The sequence below is a fragment of the Polistes canadensis genome, unplaced genomic scaffold (genome assembly GCF_001313835.1).
Source record: "Polistes canadensis isolate GaletaPanama2010 unplaced genomic scaffold, ASM131383v1 scaffold_103, whole genome shotgun sequence".
NCBI classification, from domain to species: domain Eukaryota; kingdom Metazoa; phylum Arthropoda; class Insecta; order Hymenoptera; family Vespidae; genus Polistes; species Polistes canadensis.
In genome coordinates this window covers 74,541-94,930 of record NW_014569650.1, presented here as the reverse complement: position 1 = coordinate 94,930, position 20,390 = coordinate 74,541, and the positions used below count along the sequence as shown (strand labels likewise).

At 33.4% G+C, this 20,390-nt stretch overlaps 1 protein-coding gene across 2 annotated transcripts; it reads right to left on the bottom strand.

The window, feature by feature from the left end:
* Nucleotides 1–50: 50 nt before the first annotated feature.
* On the bottom strand, nt 51–19,802 carry LOC106787528 (probable phospholipid-transporting ATPase VD). 2 transcript variants are annotated; one of them, XM_014749950.1, is made up of 18 exons: nt 19,559–19,802; nt 14,529–15,182; nt 14,280–14,459; nt 13,895–14,155; nt 5,174–5,449; nt 4,937–5,105; nt 4,497–4,850; nt 4,104–4,399; nt 3,852–4,034; nt 3,430–3,727; nt 2,914–3,346; nt 2,439–2,824; nt 2,078–2,365; nt 1,731–1,982; nt 1,546–1,650; nt 1,281–1,468; nt 1,023–1,184; nt 51–941 (listed from the first exon to the last, which is right to left on the bottom strand). In XM_014749950.1, the coding sequence occupies exons 2-18, from the start codon at nt 15,170–15,172 to the stop codon at nt 887–889; spliced, it is 4,530 nt and encodes a 1,509-aa protein (XP_014605436.1). In that variant the 5' UTR covers nt 15,173–15,182; nt 19,559–19,802; the 3' UTR covers nt 51–886. The 2 variants fall into 2 exon arrangements, with proteins under 2 accessions (XP_014605436.1, XP_014605437.1); XM_014749951.1 differs by having other exon boundaries at nt 51–938.
* Nucleotides 19,803–20,390: the final 588 nt, after the last annotated feature.

The window sequence follows — 20,390 nt, the reverse complement described above, 5'->3', positions numbered from 1 at the left end:
TTTCTATATTATATACATATATAATATATATATATATATATATATTCATGTATATATAATATGTATATATCTTTCTCACGCATATTTTTCTTCTTAATTACAATAGTAACAAATTAATGGCATATTTAATAACTAAACACATGATGTATATAATATATACATCCACGCATAACATATATTATATACATTTTCTTAAAGTGTCTTTAAACAATTCTTTACATATATGTATATATATATATATGTATGTATGCACACTTTAACTATTTATCAATATTTCTGTTAAGTATGTCGACCGACCGTATTTCTTTACCTATTAACACTATCACTCTAACTCAAAGCGATTACTTTCACTAAAACGTTTTTCTTTCCAACCCGTTAAAACCGATCGACATTTTAGAGAGAGATAGAGAAAGAGATAGATAGATAGATAGAGAGAGAGAGAGAGAGAAAGAGAATTTGACTATAAGACAGTCTTGGTCCCTAAAAATTCACAGCCTTGAAATGCAACGAATAAAGAGTCTAAGAAAATTTCTCTTCTTTTTTTTTCTTTTTAAGGCCACCACGATTAAAATTAAAAGCATGATGCTAAACAAACAAACAAAAAAAAAACAAATTTAAAAAGAAAATTAAACAAGAAAACAAAATTCGAAATGCATAGCAACAACGGGAAAAGCTGCTAAACGTTTTGACAGCAACAACGATAAGTAATTTGAAGAATTCGTCGAAACTCTCGAACAACGAGAACAACGTAGATGCGACATTGTTTGAAAGGTCGCATTTAAAAATCAACGTTGCTGATGATTAAGAAAAATCTTGGTCTTGGCAGTATTATCGACCTAAGGCGATAAGCAGTCTTCGTCTTCTTGGTTCGATTTGAAATGTGCTGTCACGCAACGATGGTTGTCAATGCTTCGTTAGGATTCCCGTAACTTCTTGGCCTGCTGTTGAAAATAATATATTAAATAGGAAACAAATAATTCATTAATATCTAAATCATTTGTAAATTGTAAAATTCTAATTACCTGTTAGTGTTTTGTTGACTCGAACGAGACCAACCTGTTATAAAACTGGAATTGGCCCTTTCAGCGATCCGCTGTCTACGTCCCTGAGTTTTCGAAACCGCAACAGTTGCATGTTGTATCATATCAGGTACCAATGTCGATCTCGCACTTCTATACGTCAATCTTGAATCGTATCGAACGAGAATAGAATCGATAATGTGCAAACTTTGAAATTGTTTCATCAATTGTTTTTCTAATTATATTCATTTTATAAAATACCTCGGTAATGCGGTTAGAACTGATGTTAATATCACAGAAAGCCAATAAGTATGCCTTGTAATTGCCATTTCCATAACCCAGTATGAACCTGGTAAACCCATGCAATTTATACAAACTGCATTGTATATTAAACAGAATCCCATAAAGGTGAAAAGCGATCCCATTATAGCAACAACGTGAATTATCGTCTGAAATTGATGAATCATTTATGATTATCATTCAACGAAGATTCTAATTTTATTTCATTGTAATAATCGACAATTACCCAAGATCTCGTTTCGATGGATGCATGTAAAAGCATTGAAAAAATGCATGCCGTAGTTATGGTCGTTCCAAATTCCCAGATATCGATAGTTGAATCATAATAAGTCTAAGAAAAAAATATATTAATAACGATTACAGAAAATTCATATGTATTTGTTAATAATCTAAACTGCGCGATGTACTAACCATGAAGATGATAAAAAATATGACGATGCTCTCGTAGAAGGCATCGGCCATAGTGATCCAAAAGGAAAAAGGTCGATAAACTAAACCCAGTCTTCCCCTTTTATAAAGTTCCGGATTAGAAAGTAAAACATCTGGTGTGGTTATTCGATCGTATACACCTAATACAAGTGGAGGTAGTGATGTGAACAACAGGTTGTATAGCATCAGATAAATTTGATCTATCATTACGGTGCCAGAGAAACCGCAGTAAAACTGTATGAAAAACAAATTGAAAAAGTTCAACGAAATTATCTAATCACACAATTTTAAAAATAATAATTATAATATAAAAATTCACACATGTATACCTGGAACCAGAAGATGAGGAATACGAAAGTAGCATTTTTATAAAAAAAATACAATATCATTCTCGACAATCTATCGTAACACCAATGCCCGTGCAAGAGTAAAAGTCTATTTAGCATTGAAAATTTGCAAATAGCAAAATCAGCAGCCATGACAGCTTGTGTACCTTCCTGACCAGAAATACCAACACCAACATCGGCTGTCTGTATCATGCTCACGTCATTAGCACCATCACCGATGGCCAATGTTCTCATTCCCAGTTGTTCCTTCACTATACGAACGATATAAGCCTGTGAAAAAAGATAATGTTAAATTAAAGAAAAAAATATGCACCAATACAATGAAGCGGTAAATGTATTTTACCTTTTGAAGAGGCGTAGCTCGACAAGCTAGTACACTGGAACAGGTTCTTGTTAATTCAAGGAACGGACCTGTTAAACCAGATCTCGGGTCAAGTATGACGGTCAACGTTTTGCCATCAACTACTAGTGCACGTTTCCTTGGCCATGGACTTCCTATCATATGTGCATCCCTTTCAGCAACTTCGTATCCGTACATCATTATACCATCCTCTGTACGATTATGAACTCCTCCGGTTATGGCATTGTCTTTTTTAGCCGATTCCAAATATCCGTGAATCAAAGTTTCCGCGACCGATTTAGATCTCGTTTGTAATTGCAACAATTGCATCGCTGGCGAAAATAAACGTGCCGAGTAAGCAACGTTAACCGCTGTTTCGGGCTTGTCACCTGTTAGGTAAGAAATGAATATTTCAAATTCAATCGATTCTATCCTAATTTTGTGTGTGAGTTACACATTTAAAGTATTTTATAAAAACCTGTTAGAACCCAAAGAACGATCCCAGCGTTAACTAGAGCAGCGATAGTTTCTGGAACACCTGATTGCAATTTATCTTCTATCCCAGTTGCCCCAAGCAACGTCATATGATTTTCCAAGCTCGCGTAAGAATCTCGAATACGACGTTCCCGATTTTCGGTTGCCAATTCGGCTTCCAAATGTTTTTTACGCCAAGTTTCGTATTCCTGTTGAGTCAAAGATCTTCTTGCCATGACCAATGTACGAAGACCTTGACGCGCGTACGAATTTAATTGCTGTCTAATTTTAGCCGACGTCATTGAATTTTCTTCGCTCGATATCAACGAAGCTAACACCGTTGTGTCAGCTCCTTTGCTGTACAAAATGATTTCACTGGTCAACGGATGACGTACCACAACCGACATACACTTTCTGCTGGAGTCAAAAGGCAGAACCTAAAATACACATACGAAGAACCCGTATATGGGAAATATGCATGGAAACTTGATATTGATTTTAATTACAATTATTTACTAACATATAAAATCTCGTAAGTGAGAATGGATTTGTCTGGCAGTGAGATAATAGCATTACGAGGTGTACGTTTGAGAAGTTTAACATCGTAAGCTCTAGCAGCGTTGACCAAAGCCAACTCGTCGGGACTTTCAGCTTCGTAAATGGCCGGTGTTGGTGTCAGTTGTTCAACGGACTTTCCACTCATATCGAAAATTGGACTCAACAGATTACGCTTTTTCTGTCCACCGTTGGGCGATTGTTTTCTCGACAATAAACCCAAACCTATGCTCGGTATCGATGTTATGTTCAATAATTTTGGCCTGCAAACGAGGGCAGCCTTGAAATCAAATGTTTTCTCGATCAAATCATCCCAGATTAGATTATTTAACCCCGCCCCCTTTTCATTTATCCATCCGAACGAAACGAAACGAAACGAAAGCATACCTAGTAACTTTAGTTTTTAATTTAGGCGTATCGTTAAGAACAGCAGCTGAATCGATGATCGATGAGATCGCCGACGAGTTGTCTTCCGCGATACTCGGGGGTGGGGTAGAAGACACCGGCAAGGGTGGTATCGATGGTGATGGCGACGGTGTCACGCTTCTAGATTCGGATAATCTCTCGTACCTAAGATGAAATATCGTGATAATAATAATTACCGAAAAGATCAATAAGACCAAAATATCAAATACCAACCTAGTTGGTCCGCTTCCATTTTTCTGTGGTTTCTCTATAAGACCACTTGAGTTCATAATATCGTGATGCGGTTGAGAATTAACCACAACGGTGTTGCAAGTTGCCAATACAATAAGGAACTCTTGCAAACGATGCCGAAAAGTACCAATGAGCAAGTCCTCTTTTAATCTTGGGCAAGGCATCATATTTTCACCGTCCCCTTCGTGCGCATAATCTTGCCCACCAACCGCGCACTTTCTGAACAACATCTTGTTCTCCGTCAATGTACCAGTCTTGTCCGAAAATATATATTGAACCTAACAAACTCCGATATTAATTCTTCGTGTCTCGATTTATTTCTAATCGATCTTCTTTTTCTCTCTCTCTCTCTCTCTCTCTATATCTTCAACTTACTTGACCCAACTCTTCGGTGATGTTCAACGCACGGCATTCAGCTCTCCGATCGGTTTCTTTGTCGTACAAAAAGTTGTCGCGTCCTATATGATAAATCTGTCCGACTTTGGCCATCTCGATGGTTACGTACAAACTCAGAGGTATCATCACTTGTAGGATTATAACGAACGTACAAAATGTAATCATACCCTCGACATTAGGTTCTTGTAACAACGGAAGAAAAGGGATAAAAAGTTTCGATGAAAAGGACGACAACCATAATCGACAACCTATTGCACCTATCACGCACAGCAATAACAGGATTGCAACGCACCAAATGATGTCGCAGTTCATCCTTTTCTCCAAACGAGAACGCTGTAACCATAAATGTTCATTGTCAAAAGGGAATCAAATAATTCTGACACAAAGGTTTCGTTGATTTAATCCGATTGAAAACTTACTTTGTACCTAGGTCCACCATTATTTAACATTGCTTTGGTCTCATGTCCAGCATAGACCACAATGCCTTCGATAAAATCAGTATTTTTTAATAAACATTCCCTGAGTAATAGATTCTCCGTTGAAACTGGTACTCTCCCACCATTTGGATGTACGACAGCACCGTGAAATCTAAAATATGTTCACCGTTAATGGTTATTTAAAATGTTAAACAAATGGTAGATAATGATCGCGTTTACCTGTATATCCTAGTACTAGGCTGATCAACTTCTACCATAGAACGAAATTTAGAAGGTTGAAATGTATCCTGCAATTCGAAAAAACCACGTACCACTTGTCGTTGTTTTAAATTCGTTTCACCGTCTAAATTACAAGTATCGAGATAAGCTAAACCCTGAGGATCACTGCTACGAAGAAGTAAAAGATCGGCTGGGACTACTTCGTTGTTTGAAAGGTGCACCAGGTCACCGACCTTTACGTCCTTCCATGCCACCTGCATGTATCTACCTCCTTCCCTGAAACATCAGGAACAAAAAAAAAGTATCTCTTAAGAATAATATCTCGTTTCTCTAATACCTGTAAGAGTATTAATATCTGTAAGCAAATTCGCGCGACAAAAAGGTTTCGAATGTAAACGGGTTAATTTAATTTTAAACAAAATTACACGAATTAACACAAGAAGAAATATACAAAATGGTTTTCACAAAGTATTACATAAAAGGGAGAAGGAAGAGACATTGTAAGGTTTGCTAAGTTGATTCAACTAATGCAAAATACTTATGCAGTAATAGTGGAATATAACAGAAGAGACAAAGACATCGATTCAGTTAAACTTTGGAAAACAATGAAAGTGATTCATTAACGATATATACATGTCCTATCGTTTATTATCTTTCTAATATAAAAATGAACTTTATTAAGTAAATTATTATTTAACACAGAGAACCTCGCGCGAAATTAGAAACAGTATGCGCGTTTGTTCGCGCGAACCGAGAAGTATTAGAATAAAAAATGAAACGAAAGGAGACAAGGGAAGATTGTTCAGAAGGAAAAATTGATAGGATCGAATTTGTGAAATACTTAAAGACAAAAAAAGAGAAAGAAGAGATAAAATTGAATCTTTATGACGATGCTGTTACGCGTCATTGATCGTAATGAGAGAGTTGGAAGGCCGAGACCAAGACCGAGACCTTTTGTGCAACCTTTCAATGCCTTTACTAGCCAACGTATCTATCTATCTATGGAAAAAACAGAATGACATATACAACGTGACGACTGACTTCCAGTCGCGTGACATTTAAATTAACCCGCATAGGAGAAAACTTAAGAGAGAGAGACAGACAGACCCTGTAGACTACTTGTGTTATCCATTACATTTAATATCCCCCCGTTTATCATTTCTTTTTTTTTTTATTTGTATTTCATAAAATTGTATACACAATTTAGGCCGCCGACTCGGTTGCAATTATAGAAATGATACTTTGTCACGATACTAACTATGTCGTCGGACAATTAAAGTTATCCTTTTTTTTTTTTTTCTTTTAATTGCAATTAAATCGAAAACACAAATGCCCTTTCTTCAATGTCGTCAAACACGAATGAATTCATTTCAATTATATATTATATTTGACATAGTTTTTAATTCATTTAATAAAAAAATAAAAAAACTGTATCTATTCTTTACAATTTATACAAAAATTCGAATCCATTTTGAAAGCCAATTTTTCTGATACCAATTTTCTAGCTTAACGAATTTTTCCATTTCATTCGTTCTCATATTAAATGCCAAAAGTTAGAATATATACAATTGTGAAAGGATAACATTTATACGACTGTGTGTGTTAAACCCCAAAACAATATTGTATGACGGTTACTTTAAAAGCACGTTTGAAGATAATCAGCAGACTAAACTGAAACGTTAAACGTGAATATCTTTGAAGTTGGACCAAAGTAAACTAGAAACGTTTTAACGATATCGTTTCAAATAAACGATCTTTCTTATTTAGATTGAATGTATGACATTTGAGATTAGATCAACGTAATTACTTGAACAGGGGGGAGGGTTTATTTTAAATAAAACATTTCTCGAAAATAGAAAACAAATGAAATAAAAATGTAATGAAAAATGGTAGTAATTTCTGAAAAGTATCCAAGAACTAATAAAGTTTTGATGCAACGGTATGGCACATAGTTGAGTTATTGTTAGATACGTGATCGGATATATTACCGATCGTGATTGAAGGCCAAATCAACCAATCGTCAATATACAATATTCGCTGCTTGAAATGAACGAACGAAGGAACGAACGAACGTACAAACTATAATAAGTATCTTTAAAATAGCAAAAGTCTATAGAAACCTTGATTTCATCAAATCCCCCTCTATTATTTACGCAAAGCTAAAAGAGAGAGAGAGAGATAGGAAAAACCTTGATTAGAAATATATTTCTTCTCATATGGAGAAAAATCTAATCAAAGAGAGTGAGAGAGAGATTGATTGATCGATCGATCCAATAATAATAATTACGATGACTCGTCTACGTGTTTTTACGGAAATTCATTTTAAGTTTTTATTATCTTTTTTTTTTTTTTATGCGTATATAACATTCGCATAGTTTGTACCTAAAAATATCCTGCATTTTACATTAATCGTTTCTAAATAAAAAAACAAATATATATATATATATATTGTTAATTAAAATTCTCATTCTATATTAAGAGATAGAAATAGTTAAAAATACGTATAATGATAATATTAAATCAATCGATGGATAATTATATTTATTTTTGTTCTTATTTTTCAAATTTCAACGTTGCCCATGGAAAAACCGAGAGAGCAAGAGATATATGTAAGCACAAATATGTGTCCCACATGTTCCTCCTTAACACGCATGGTTTGTAATGATGTAACTGGTGACGTCATGCAATACTTAACGGCATTCGTTCCAAGTAGAAGAAGAAGAAGAAGAAGAAGAAGAAAAAGGAGATGAAGGAAGAGGAGAAGGAGGAAGGAGGAAAGTCTGAAGGATCTTTCACCCTCTCCTCCTTCACCACCACCACCACCACAAGCAACACCATCACCACCACCTCTTCCTTTACAAGTTCTTCTTCGACTTCAACAAGATAATACCACGCAAATCGACAAGCAACACATAAAAGTACTTTGTGTATTCATCTGCATCATCTTTTCATAATTACATACACGTTAAATATACACACCGATGATGAATACTATTATTAACCATTTAGTATTTTCTTCGTTCTCAAGTAAACATTAGATAATTTGTTAAATAATTGATATGCCTAATTAACTCGAACGAAAAAGAGTAAAAATCCTTGTAGGAGGAGATATGAGTCAACATTTTTTTTGTAGTCCTGTATCTTTGTGTGTGTGTGTGTGAATGCACATGTAAATGCGTTAACCGGTTTTATTGTCATACTGCAAATAATAAAAGATATTCTCTAGTTCCCCCTAACTAATTGACATCATCCTGTTTCCTATGATGAAAAGACAAGTAACGTTTCATTTTCTTTTTTTTTCTAATTTACACCACAAAAGTATCATTCTTTTGACGATAGAAGGGACAAACAAATATATTAGGACTTATTTTTTATTTTTGTAATGTTAAAAAATAATATAAGAGGGTAATGATTATCTTTTGAATTTATTTCCTACATCGTGTTACTTATTCGGATGATTAATTTCCTTATAATCTTCTCTTCAAAATGAAATTATCTATCCTTCGCGATCTGGTGGAAATGAAAGAAAAGAAAGGCCAAATAAGGTCAGAACGATTTGACGAAGTAGGTAAAGGTCGATGTTAACGATTTCAAAAAGAAAATGAATAAAATGAAGGAAGAAGAAGAAGAGGAGGAGAAGGTGGAGGTGGTTTTCAAGTCATCAAACATCAATAAACAAGAAAACGTTGCTGTACGTTCTTTTATTTAAAAAAAGAACTCAGCAACCAACGTAAACAGTGAACTCGTTCGTTAGCTCATCCTATCTTTGTTCGTTTAGAAGTATAATCATAAAACAAGTAAAAAGGGAGGAAGTTGAGAAAACGTATACGTTGCTTTTTTATTAGATTAGAAAAGATATCGATAACGTGGTTGAGATATTTGACGACTCGGTGTCGCGTTCTGACACATTATACTTCAATTATTAGATTATTCGAATATAGAAATTTTCGGGGAAACTTAAAATTACGATAATAATTCTCTAAATTATATTAATCTTAATTATGTGGATACATCATCGAAAGTATTTGTTCTTTTATTTTTTATTTTCTTTTTCAAATCTATTAAACGTAATATCAAACAATCATACGTTAGATAAAACATTGATTTGATGTATTAGAATAATTATTGGCAAACTAAATTACACGTTTTTTTTTAATGATACCGATAATCTCACTTGAATCAAATTTCCAACATCATTTTGAGAAATATTACAAGGAAGCTAATTATTTTCTAATAATGTTCCATTAAAATATATTATCCTTGCGAGAGACTATTATAAAAAAATGTCTGATGGAAAAGGAAAATACTATTTCTTTTTTTTTTATCCAAACGATCATTGGAAAGGAAAAGAAAAAATATAAATAAAATGAAGAAGCACAATTTTCTAATGATATATTTTCTTGAAGAAAAAAAAAAAGAAATAAATCGATATACTATTATTAAATGAACTTTAAAATAATTTCTATCATTCGATCTCAAGCAAACGATTGTGACATAGGTAAACATCTCGCAAGTAAGATTGTACTCGATCTGGACGCACCTTTTTAAAAAGTGTCGTGTCAACAAAGGTGCAAACGAGATAAGCGATAAATTTTCACCTCGATTTCGTGGCTAATATTTCTTTGAAACTTGGAAGGAAGGAAGGAAGGAAACGATGACAGAAATCAACATAGATAATAGATTAAAAAAAGAAAGAACATAAATCGGAACAAATAAAATGTAGACATATATATATATATATATATATGAAGAAGGTTACGTTGGTTCTGTGCTAAGTATACTTCAAGAGTATTCACAAATAGGACGTGACGAAACCGAGTTTATTTAATGGCTATGCAGAAAAAAAAGAAAACAACGTATATGCAATCATTGAAAAGATTTGAACCTCGGTAAGGAAAAACCCTGAGGGGAAAATTCGTTCGATTTTAAAAAAAAATATATATTTCCTCGACCCAATTATTTCTAAATACAATCGATCATAGGTTTTATAATATTTCCTTCGTTATTAAAAATATTATAAAGAATCCTTCCTTTTTCTTTTTAAATCTTCTCATCTCTTTATCTTATTTAAACATAAATATATAATATTATAATCGGTATTTAAAAGGAACTTCGAACAATCTCATTCTTGCAGAAGTTTTTTTTGTCGAGCAACGTGGGCTTCCCTCTTTCTCAGTCTCATTGCACGTAACGTAATTTATACGTGCTTTGCTCGCGCTTGATGACCATGAAAAATATACTATGGTAATAAATGTGAAAGACCTTGGTTAGATATTGCTCTCGTATAAATGATGAGGATAGGTATTGCGAAAATGTACGTCCTCTTATTGACATATGTTAATAATACGATATAGTTCTGTATTTCTTCAATTGTTTTTAAAAACCTCGATTGAAATGGATCATTTTGTATGCGATTACACGTACGTTTCTTTCTATCGATTATCCTAACGTAAACAGAAATTTCTATTATATGTATTAGCCCGACCTATCATGCAAAATGATCGATGCCTCTATGACGTGGTATATTAATTTCCACATTGTTTTTTTTTTTCCTTCTTCTTCTTCTTTCTTCCCCCCACCCCTCTCTTATATTTATTTCAATGATAATAAAAAACAAACAAATAAAACAATAGAACAAAAATGATTGATTTGAAATGAAAAAAAAGATCACCCAAGAGTCTGCTGATCCGAACCAATCAGTCGGATTGTATTTTGACTTATATAAAAAGAAAAAGAAAAAAAAAAAGAAACAGAAAAAAGATTACAGAAGAGTTAAATTTAAAGAAAGAAAAAGAACATTTCTTTTCGATCGAGGAGTCAATGTCCGATAAGAGTAGACAAAGAACACTGTAGAACATCGTTGGTGTTGGTGTTAGGTAGTGTTGGTGATGTAGCTAAAGAAACAAGTTGTGGGAATTCGCATAGTCTCGCAAGCAATGCGAATAAAAAGTGAGGAACGATCGGGACTCTTCGGTGTAACCGATCGATCTTTCGATTCGTTACGTTATCAAAGTATTTTTCAAAGAAACCGCAAACGACAAGAACGAGAAAAAGATGCGAGAAAAAAGATAGGTTTTTCTTTTTTTTTTTTTTATACTTGTTAATCGAAGTGTACCTCTCCTCGTTATGCAAAATCAACAGGGTCCTTTCTTCGATCGTGAATACATTAGAATAATATTACATACATTGATCCTAAAATAAAGTAGTCTCTATTTCATTTACTAAATATTTACACCTCGTTGAACTCTATTATTATTTTTTTTTCTCTTTTTTTGATTTAATTATCCCAGCAACACGTGGACGAAATAAATTTAAACTCGACCAAAAAAAAAATAAGAAACATCGTTGCAATTGGTAACATAAATGGAATGAAATTTTGTATTATATTTTGTCTGGTTGTTAATTCAATCATGGAAAATGATCGAATGTAATGTCAAGATCATTAACTATTATTATATATGTATAGTATGATAGGAAAATGAAAAGTTCAATTAAATAATCAGAATTGTTTTTAAATGTGGGCAGTGTGTCACGAACCGCCTACGTTATATTCAATTGACTAGAAGTGAATGATAATCGGCATTGATCGAACGTTTCTTGAATGACGATCTCACAAGGAACATGGAATTCAAATGAAGAGAAAGAAAAATAGAAATAGAAATAGAAAGAGTGAGGGAGGGAGGTAAAGAAACAAGGTACACGTGTACCGAAGCTACTTATCCAAACCTAATCTTATTAGTTAATAATCCTTTAGGATGTCTTTAAAAGAATCCACACAAAAAGAAGATAATGGCAAATTAGTGGATTAAATATTGTACCACAAGTTCAAAAAAAAAAACAAACACTTTATTATCTCTATCTTCCCCGTGAAATAATTAAATGAAACCCATCAAATCTCATAGATGTTAGACACTCTATCGTTCCCACCTTCTACGGAATCCAAATCCATACAAATTCTTTTAACAATATTTTTTTTCTCTACAACAAATTGTAATACATATAGAAACAACGAAGAAATATAAAGTTTATATATTACGTAGTCTAGATAATATTCTCGATTATTTTATTCAACGGAATCATAGTTAAAACTAATGTGTAAGTTGTTCAGCAAGTTTCGCGTTAGTCTACACGTAAAAGTCTACCTTCGATAAGGGGATAAATTGCTACGAGGCAGAAAAAACGATAACGAAATGTGACGAGCATATAATAGTCACGTGTGTTAAAGGTCGTGTCAATTTATGTTTCAAACAAAAAAGAAAAAAGAATATAAAAGAAATCTAATAGGAACCAAAAAAAAACAACTTAATTGGAAATTGCGAATTTTCTCTCTCTCTCTCTCTCTTATCTCTCGTGATTTTTAATTTATATTGTTTATTTTTTTTTGTAAATAAAAACTAACGCGCGTATCCAGAATCACAATAGATCGATACCTTTGCATATATTAGTGTACGTGTATGTGTATGTTAGCAGTCGTGCGATTAAATTGCATTATAAATGACCTCCGTGTCGTGATCGTTCTAGGGACACACTACATAGTATTCTAGTGAATACAAATAAAAAGATACTGTACAGTCATCAAACCGCCAACGATCGTCGACTTTTATCATCGCTATATCACCCTAACTCCATCATCCTTACCAACTTTTTACCTATTCTTCTTTTTTTTTCTTTTTTTCTTTTTTGCTAACACCTATTCGACTAAATTTTACCAAACAATTTACTCTGGCAAATTGAATATAAAGAGCTTTGAGTTATACTTTGGATTCATACTGTTGGATACAAAATTAAATGACACGTTTCTGTGTTGATTTATGTTGCAACTGAAGACAAGTATGTGTATACGTGGGTGTACAGGTGTGTTTCACATATGTGTGTATGTGTATATGTTAAAATAAGAGAGAAAGAAGATTTACCACAACCATGACCTCTTCAATCTACCTGTTAAGGAATCCAACAAACATGGCATGTGCAACGAAAAAGAAAACTCACTTTAAACGAGAAGTTTCTCTTTGGAATCAAAGAACGATCCGTACGTTTTGTTTCTAATCGTTAGAAAACATATGTGCGACGTTTCGAGATAGTGATTGAAATTAAAAAAGAAAAGAAAAGAAAAAAAAAAAAACATGAGGGATTGAACGGAAGCAACAAGGTAATTTAAATGATAAAAGATAAGAAATGAAAAAAAAGACAAAGCCTGTTAATACTGATATATATCTATCTTGAAATTTTTGTTAAAAATTATACCTTATCTATTATAATATATATATGTGTGTGTGTATATATACACACGAGTATATAATTGATATGTACCGAAGTATACGATTGAATGTAAGACAAAAGCAAGAGACACTCTTCTCTCTCGATCTCACCCACACACACACATATGTTTATATATACAAATATATATGTATAACGTTGGTAGTCGACCTAAATGCTTCGAAACGACAACCGCATTGGTGGTATCGATCGATCGAAATTCCGCGGTCGAAGGAGCAACCTTTCTGAGGGACTCTGACTCCTCTTCATTACTTTTTCACGTTTAGATTTCTATCATTTCAATTAGCTCTTAAAACGTTCATAACAAAACTATTATATTACACGTATCACTTTCATGCGAAAATTATTATTACTATCTATTGTTAATCAATAATTAAATGAATGTGATTACAATATCGTGTGAATCGTATAAATATAATATTATGATAAATCATGAATATTTACCCAACGTAAACTCGACAGGTTGAATTGTTGACTCTACGATCGCTGGCCAATCTTCTCCGATCTTCGAAAAAATCTTTCAACGCGGTAACACCCAATACAAATACCACCGGGATCATTGCCACTTCCTTTCCAAAGGCATTGATAGCCGGTACCCAATTAAGTAGGACGATTAATATGAAGTATAAATTAGCAACACGGTGAAACTGTTCCAACAAGTTACGTGGTAGGAAGCTCAGGGTCGTATACTTCGTTGTGCGTACCCTACATTATTCATGGACAGAAATAACAAACAAATTGTTAAACGTTTAATTATTACACACACTCATACGCACAAAACGTTTGCTTTTCTTTCTTAGAATTATTTGAAGGAACGTTAAGATCTAACCTATTGTCTACTCTAGCCCCATTTGGATGCTGACTCTTAGGAGTTTTAGGTGGTACCAAATGATTAGGTACGATAGTCCTTAATCTAGGTTCCTCGGGTAAAGGTCCGAAAAGACGAGACCAAATTCTTCTCCACAATGGTGGGGCCGCGCTACGTCTTATTGTATAGATTGATTCCGATCTGTAATCATAAATCAATTTGCGATCATGATTATGTAATAAGATTAATAATATATATAAATTAATTTACCTTGAGGCTTGCCTGGAGTGTCCACGAAAGGAGGGCACTTTCCCAGCTGTAGGAGGCCGGGATTCCTCTCTGTGTCCAGGTGGTAAAATAAAATCTGTTCTCGAGCCAACTCGACTGTGTCCAGTAACAGGAAGTTGGGTGTTTTGAACATCGACTACTTGTCCTTGACTGAAGGCTCTTTGATGTCCTGGTTTCTTTAATGCCGAGGGACGAATTGGCCCAGTTATAGATGGTAAAGGTCCTAAATATGATCCACCAGTTTGCCAGGGCGTTTGCCAAGTAGTTTGATGATAAGGTACTGAATTTGAGGTAACGCTCGAAGTTGCCAGAACACCACCGTGACTGGCAGATCTGGCATGTGTCTTCGAATAAGGTCTTCTTCTTATTCCACGAGATGAAAGATCTTCGATATCCTTGATCTCCCCGACATCGTTCTTTCTCATAGAACCAAATATGGTTGGTGCCGATGACGGTGTAACTTGAAGGGACGATATCGTGGTACTCCCTTGAAATTGTTGTTGTTGCTGTTGCTGTTGTTGTTGCTGTTGCTGTTGCTGACGAGAAACACCCGGGAATACGTAAAGAGAAGCCTGTTTCTCTATCTCCTCTTCGCAAGCTGCTTCTTGCATGCCTCTCTCGGACATACTGGCACATCTATACAAACGTATTCCTTTATCTTCAAACTATCCTTTATTCATTAAAAAAAAAAAAAAACGAAAAACATCATAGTGTGTTCACCGATTACGACTATCGCATCGATCGAAATCTTATCAACGATTTCCACGTGTTACTCTGACGTACGATGTTCTCTTCTAATTCAATTAATTTCTAGGATTTTTATTAGTTTTGTGATACAAGATAACAATTAAATTATCGCAATTTTTTTTCTTTAAATATATATACGCTCGATCTGACTCCCTCTTCGAATACCTATAAAAAAAAAGAAAAAAAAAAAGAAATTCTTCACTATCTTAAAATGAAATTTAATCGCGGATACGAATATTATTCGCGAAATAATATCGATGATCGAAACTAGATTTGAAAATTGCTTCGAAAGAAAGTCTACTCTGCCTGTTCTATTTTTACGATCGTACAACACCCACAAAGAAGAGAGAAAGAGAGAGAGAGAGAGAGAGAAAGAGAGAGAGAGAGAGAGAGAGAGAGAAAGAAAGAGAGAGATATATAGGATATTCAGGAAGCAACGTCGTAATCCACTTGGAAACGATGACTCTCTTCTGCACATTGGGTGCACTTGCACTGGTTCGACAAAGTTATGCTATTATTAAAATTAACCAACATTTTTTATATGTGTCTATATATATATACATTTTTCTTTTTTTCTTCTTTTATTATTTATTTTGATTTATAATTATTCGCGAACGAATAGATCCGAAAAAAGGCCGAAAAAGAGAAGGAAACACTTCGATGCTGTCGTTTACACGGTCACCGACTAAATGAACGAAAAGATGACGTTCTATCTATACATATGTTAGCAAAAAAAAGCGTATCTAATGTAAGCCACCTTATCTCTCTTTCTTTCTCTCTCTCTCTCTCTTTCTTTCTTTCGCATATATATTCGTACGTTGTTAACCTGAAAGACTCGATAAGACAAAAATGCGAGTTATATATTTTTCTGTTTTTTAAAAAGAGAAAGAGAGGAGGGGTGGAAGAAAAAATCGAATATTTGCAATTATCGAAGAATAAAAAGTAATTCAAGCCCCGTCGTGATAATGATTATATTATTTTATTCATTTTTTCTGTGTATTTCATTTTTCAATTTTTTTTTTTGTTCTTTTCAAATATAATGAATTTTAATTCGTGGAATATAATATAAAATTGGTGCTAGCAATGATTTTCGACTGCCACGTAAGACGTTAAAGTTAATTGCGTAATCACATATCGCGTTACACTTTTTATTATAATGAAACTTTCGACAATTATGATTACGTGTGTATTATCATCGTTACGTGTAATTAATATGATATATCGATAAATGTTATTAACGATGACCAACGTTAACTTATCGTAGTTTTTGAAGGATGTCTGACGCATCTGTTAGATTAGACCAACACGTTGCCACTCTATATCGGTATGAGGAAAAGATACTAACGTAAATTCACTATTATTGCTAACAAGACCTCGAACGATTTCATTGAATTTTTATCAAGATTGAATATTATTTCTGAAAAAGAAAAAAAAGAAAAACACGAACGACCGAAAATGAACATTCGAACGATAATCGAAAATTCTGAAGAAGAAAAATTCTCTTTCACATTTACAGAAGAGAGTGTTATAACTATTCCGATTAAATTGGAATTTATCTTTTCGACGAAAAAAATAAACCATCAATCTCGGATTAAATTTGGATTGGTAAAAATAAACGTTCAATGATCTGTTATCTCGAGAAATCGTTTTGTACCTTGCATTTATAAGAAAAAAAACATATAAAAGAAAGAAAGATAGAAATGGATTAGGTACACACGAAACGACAGCACACTCTTATATTTCACTTTTTTGTTCTTTTATTATTTGAATTATGTACAACTAGTTTCTCAGATAATCGTTTGGGAATCACTCGGAGTCGCGTGTGTACACGTGAACCAACTAAAGGATTCCACTGACTGACTGGTCGTCGATCGATGCCAAGCTAAATCCCAACGCCTAATGTAAACGGACAATATCAAGGGTAGAAAAATCGAGCGATAGAAAATTAGGTCACTGAGAATGAAGAGACAGGAGGACACATAGAGAAACTAGACTAAATCGAAATGACCAACCGAATTTGACCGAGAATAACAAATCCCCCTCCTATCACCCACCTACCCCATCCCCAGCTTCTTTTCAATCTTTGCTCTTTCGAATAATTGTTAGGATGAGAAAAGTATACAATGTCAAGATCTATACGATTAAATTCTATCAAAGATCGATAATATATTTGTTAAATGCTGCGTTCGATATATTATAATCATTTATATTTTAGATATTTATATATATATATATATTACTGTAATAATATTAAATATTAATTGAATATTATCTTTTTTTCTTTTTTTAAATTTTGCATAAGAAATGTTTACTCAAAGATAAACCCTATAGCAAGTAACAGTTATTACAGTGTTTCGAGCTATCAACCACAAATATGCATAAACATCCGCTGACGTTGTATAGATGAGGATTTGGTTCACCATGCACACGATGACAACGGTTAAGGTTCATTCGAATTTTGGTACATATATGTTTTTTATATGAATTACTCTGATTTAATGTAACTCGTGGCTTACAATTAGTTGTATACTATTGTGCAAATAATATTTGTATAGAAAATCATGACGGAACGGCCAAATAAATTATAATATCATTCTCTATTTCTCTCAGATCGATAAATTCGCGTAATCCTTATCCACGGTTAAAACTTCAAAAAGAAAATACGAAGAGAAAATAAAAGACAATCGATTATTCTTACAAATTACAACTAGTTCCATTACTTACGTTTTACTTTACAACGCGTTGCTATACGCACGTATAAAAGTTCACGGTCAAAGTAATTTTCGAAACTTTTATGCACTTTATATATATATATATTCAAGAATAATAAAGACTGAATTTTTAAATGACAATGGTCAAATCTATAAGATCCTAACGATATTATATAAACAAATATTTCAATTTCATATTTATTTTTGTTTTTTAATTCTAATCGATATTAAAATATCGATTATATAAAGTTATCAGATAATATCTATATGTAACAATCTTAACAACAATATCATCTATGAAATAATTGTAATAAATCGTTCATTTTTTAACTATTTTTTTTTATAGAAAAGATTACTTTATAAAAGACCCATGAGAGATCTGTGATATTTGACCATAGCAATTTAACAGGATACACGCAGTATATATTTAAAAATACTTTGAAGAATTAATAGTCTCTATTTCTCTCTCTCTCTCTCTCTCTCTCTCTCTCTCTCTCTCTTTTTATTTTTCATCATGATCGTCGGAGAAGAGAATCATTCTCAACGAAAGACGAAGCCAATAAAAAGAGATAAATGATCCAAGATCGCGTAACTAATTTATGCTTGTGCCTCTCTGACAAACACACACGCACACGCATACATTTCTACATTGTTACATATACACACAAACACAGATTCTTTCGTTAATGTCTCTGATTTATATTCTCGCTTTGGTCGATCGATCGATCGTTTGATATGCTCTAGTAAATAACGTGGATCGAATAATTAAGATCTACTAGGATCTAGTATTCCGTCTCTCTTGCTACAATCAAAATTAAACAATATTCTTATTTCAATATATTTTCTACTTCTTCTTTTTTGGATTTTTTTTGCGTGTGTGCGTGTGTATTCGGTTATTTTTTTGTTTTTTTTTTTACACAACATATTTATCGCAATATCTATACTGCATGAAGTTTTACAAGAAGTAACTGAATGAAGAATAGAAAATACTGTCTGTCCTCTTTATCCTTTCTTGGGATCACACAACATTACGACTCACATACAAATACGATTCTAATACCGTTCATGGGATTCTATTTTAAACCGTATCTACGTACGTTTATTTTCGTACGCGAAATGTGAAACTATTTTTATTTTACCTAGATTGTTAAAGAACAAAAAAAAAATATATAACAGCAAATACATTTAAAAATGCTAGAAACGAATATGGAATATTCTCATTTCCACGGAAACACAAATTTGAAAAGATAAAAAGTGTGTCTCGAATTTTCTTTTCGATCTGAAACGAGTTAATTACTTTGTTTAATTAAAAGCAAACGTAAATCATTGTCTCGGAACGTAGAACATCAAAGAAATGATTTATTTCGCTTGGAAGATCTATTTTAACACATATTTTTCTAAGTATATAAACTCGAAATTGAAAGTAGTCGATTTGTATCCTACAATTATTTGAATTTCAAATACAAAGTTTCTCTACACGTTCGCGATACGTTAAATATATGTATAATAAATATAAATAAAGTACATTAATAAGAATAATAAAATAATACATACATTTTGTAGGGCTCCCAACGTGGTCCACGTGGCCTTGGAAAATGCTTCCTGATCCGAGGGATGGCACTGGTCTCTCTCCCCCGCACAGTGTCTTCGAACTTTCTTCTTTGCTTACGTTTCACATCGTATCGTTAACAAACTAATCACCTTGCTTAACGCATCAACGTATGATTTTAAAATCAAATTAAAATATCCTATTCGAATGAAAATAACCCATCCAAAGTTAATAACTTTTATTTGTTTTCATTAAATTTTATTATTTATTTTTAATTCCGGAAAAAAAAAACAAAAAAACTAGGAGAATTATTTAAACAATACGATATAGGTAAAAGACTTATTGTGCCACGTACGTCAAATGGTTTTTGAATGACTTATAATCGGTAGAACGAGAATATTTATCGACGACCCGTTAGAGATAACTAAAGTACACACATTACAACCCAAAGGAGACACGGAAGAACGCGCGAACTTCTTCGTACTGACGTTCACCGTTCACCGTTCCATTCCCCTCCCACCACTTCACTAATGCAACACCTCCCACCACTCCAATCGTATGGAGTAGGACCAACGTGGCAACAAACGCTCGACCCGACTGTCGTAGGTACACTGACACGGTCACTCAAACGTGCACGGTGCCATGACACTATAGCGCCATCTTTGTAGACAGTAGTAGTAGGGATATTAAATGGTCAGCCCCTTTAATTAAGTGGAGGATACCTTAATCAAGTCAGACAATTTTCTTCGTTGTGCGCAAGGTGTTCTGCGCAGGCGGATAAATATGAAACTGCAAAATACATTAATCATTTAAAACGCGTTAAAGTACGAAAATACA

Excerpts from the sequence above, each read along its gene's own strand:
- LOC106787528 (XM_014749950.1), bottom strand. The coding sequence starts at position 15,172 with ATGTCCGAGAGAGGCATGCAAGAAGCAGCTTGCGAAGAGGAGATAGAG. Across the intron at positions 3,347-3,429 it reads TCACTTACGAGATTTTATAT|GTTCTGCCTTTTGACTCCAG; the intron begins GTTAGTAAATAA and ends TGTGTATTTTAG. Across the intron at positions 2,366-2,438 it reads GAGCTACGCCTCTTCAAAAG|GCTTATATCGTTCGTATAGT; the intron begins GTAAAATACATT and ends CTTTTTTCACAG.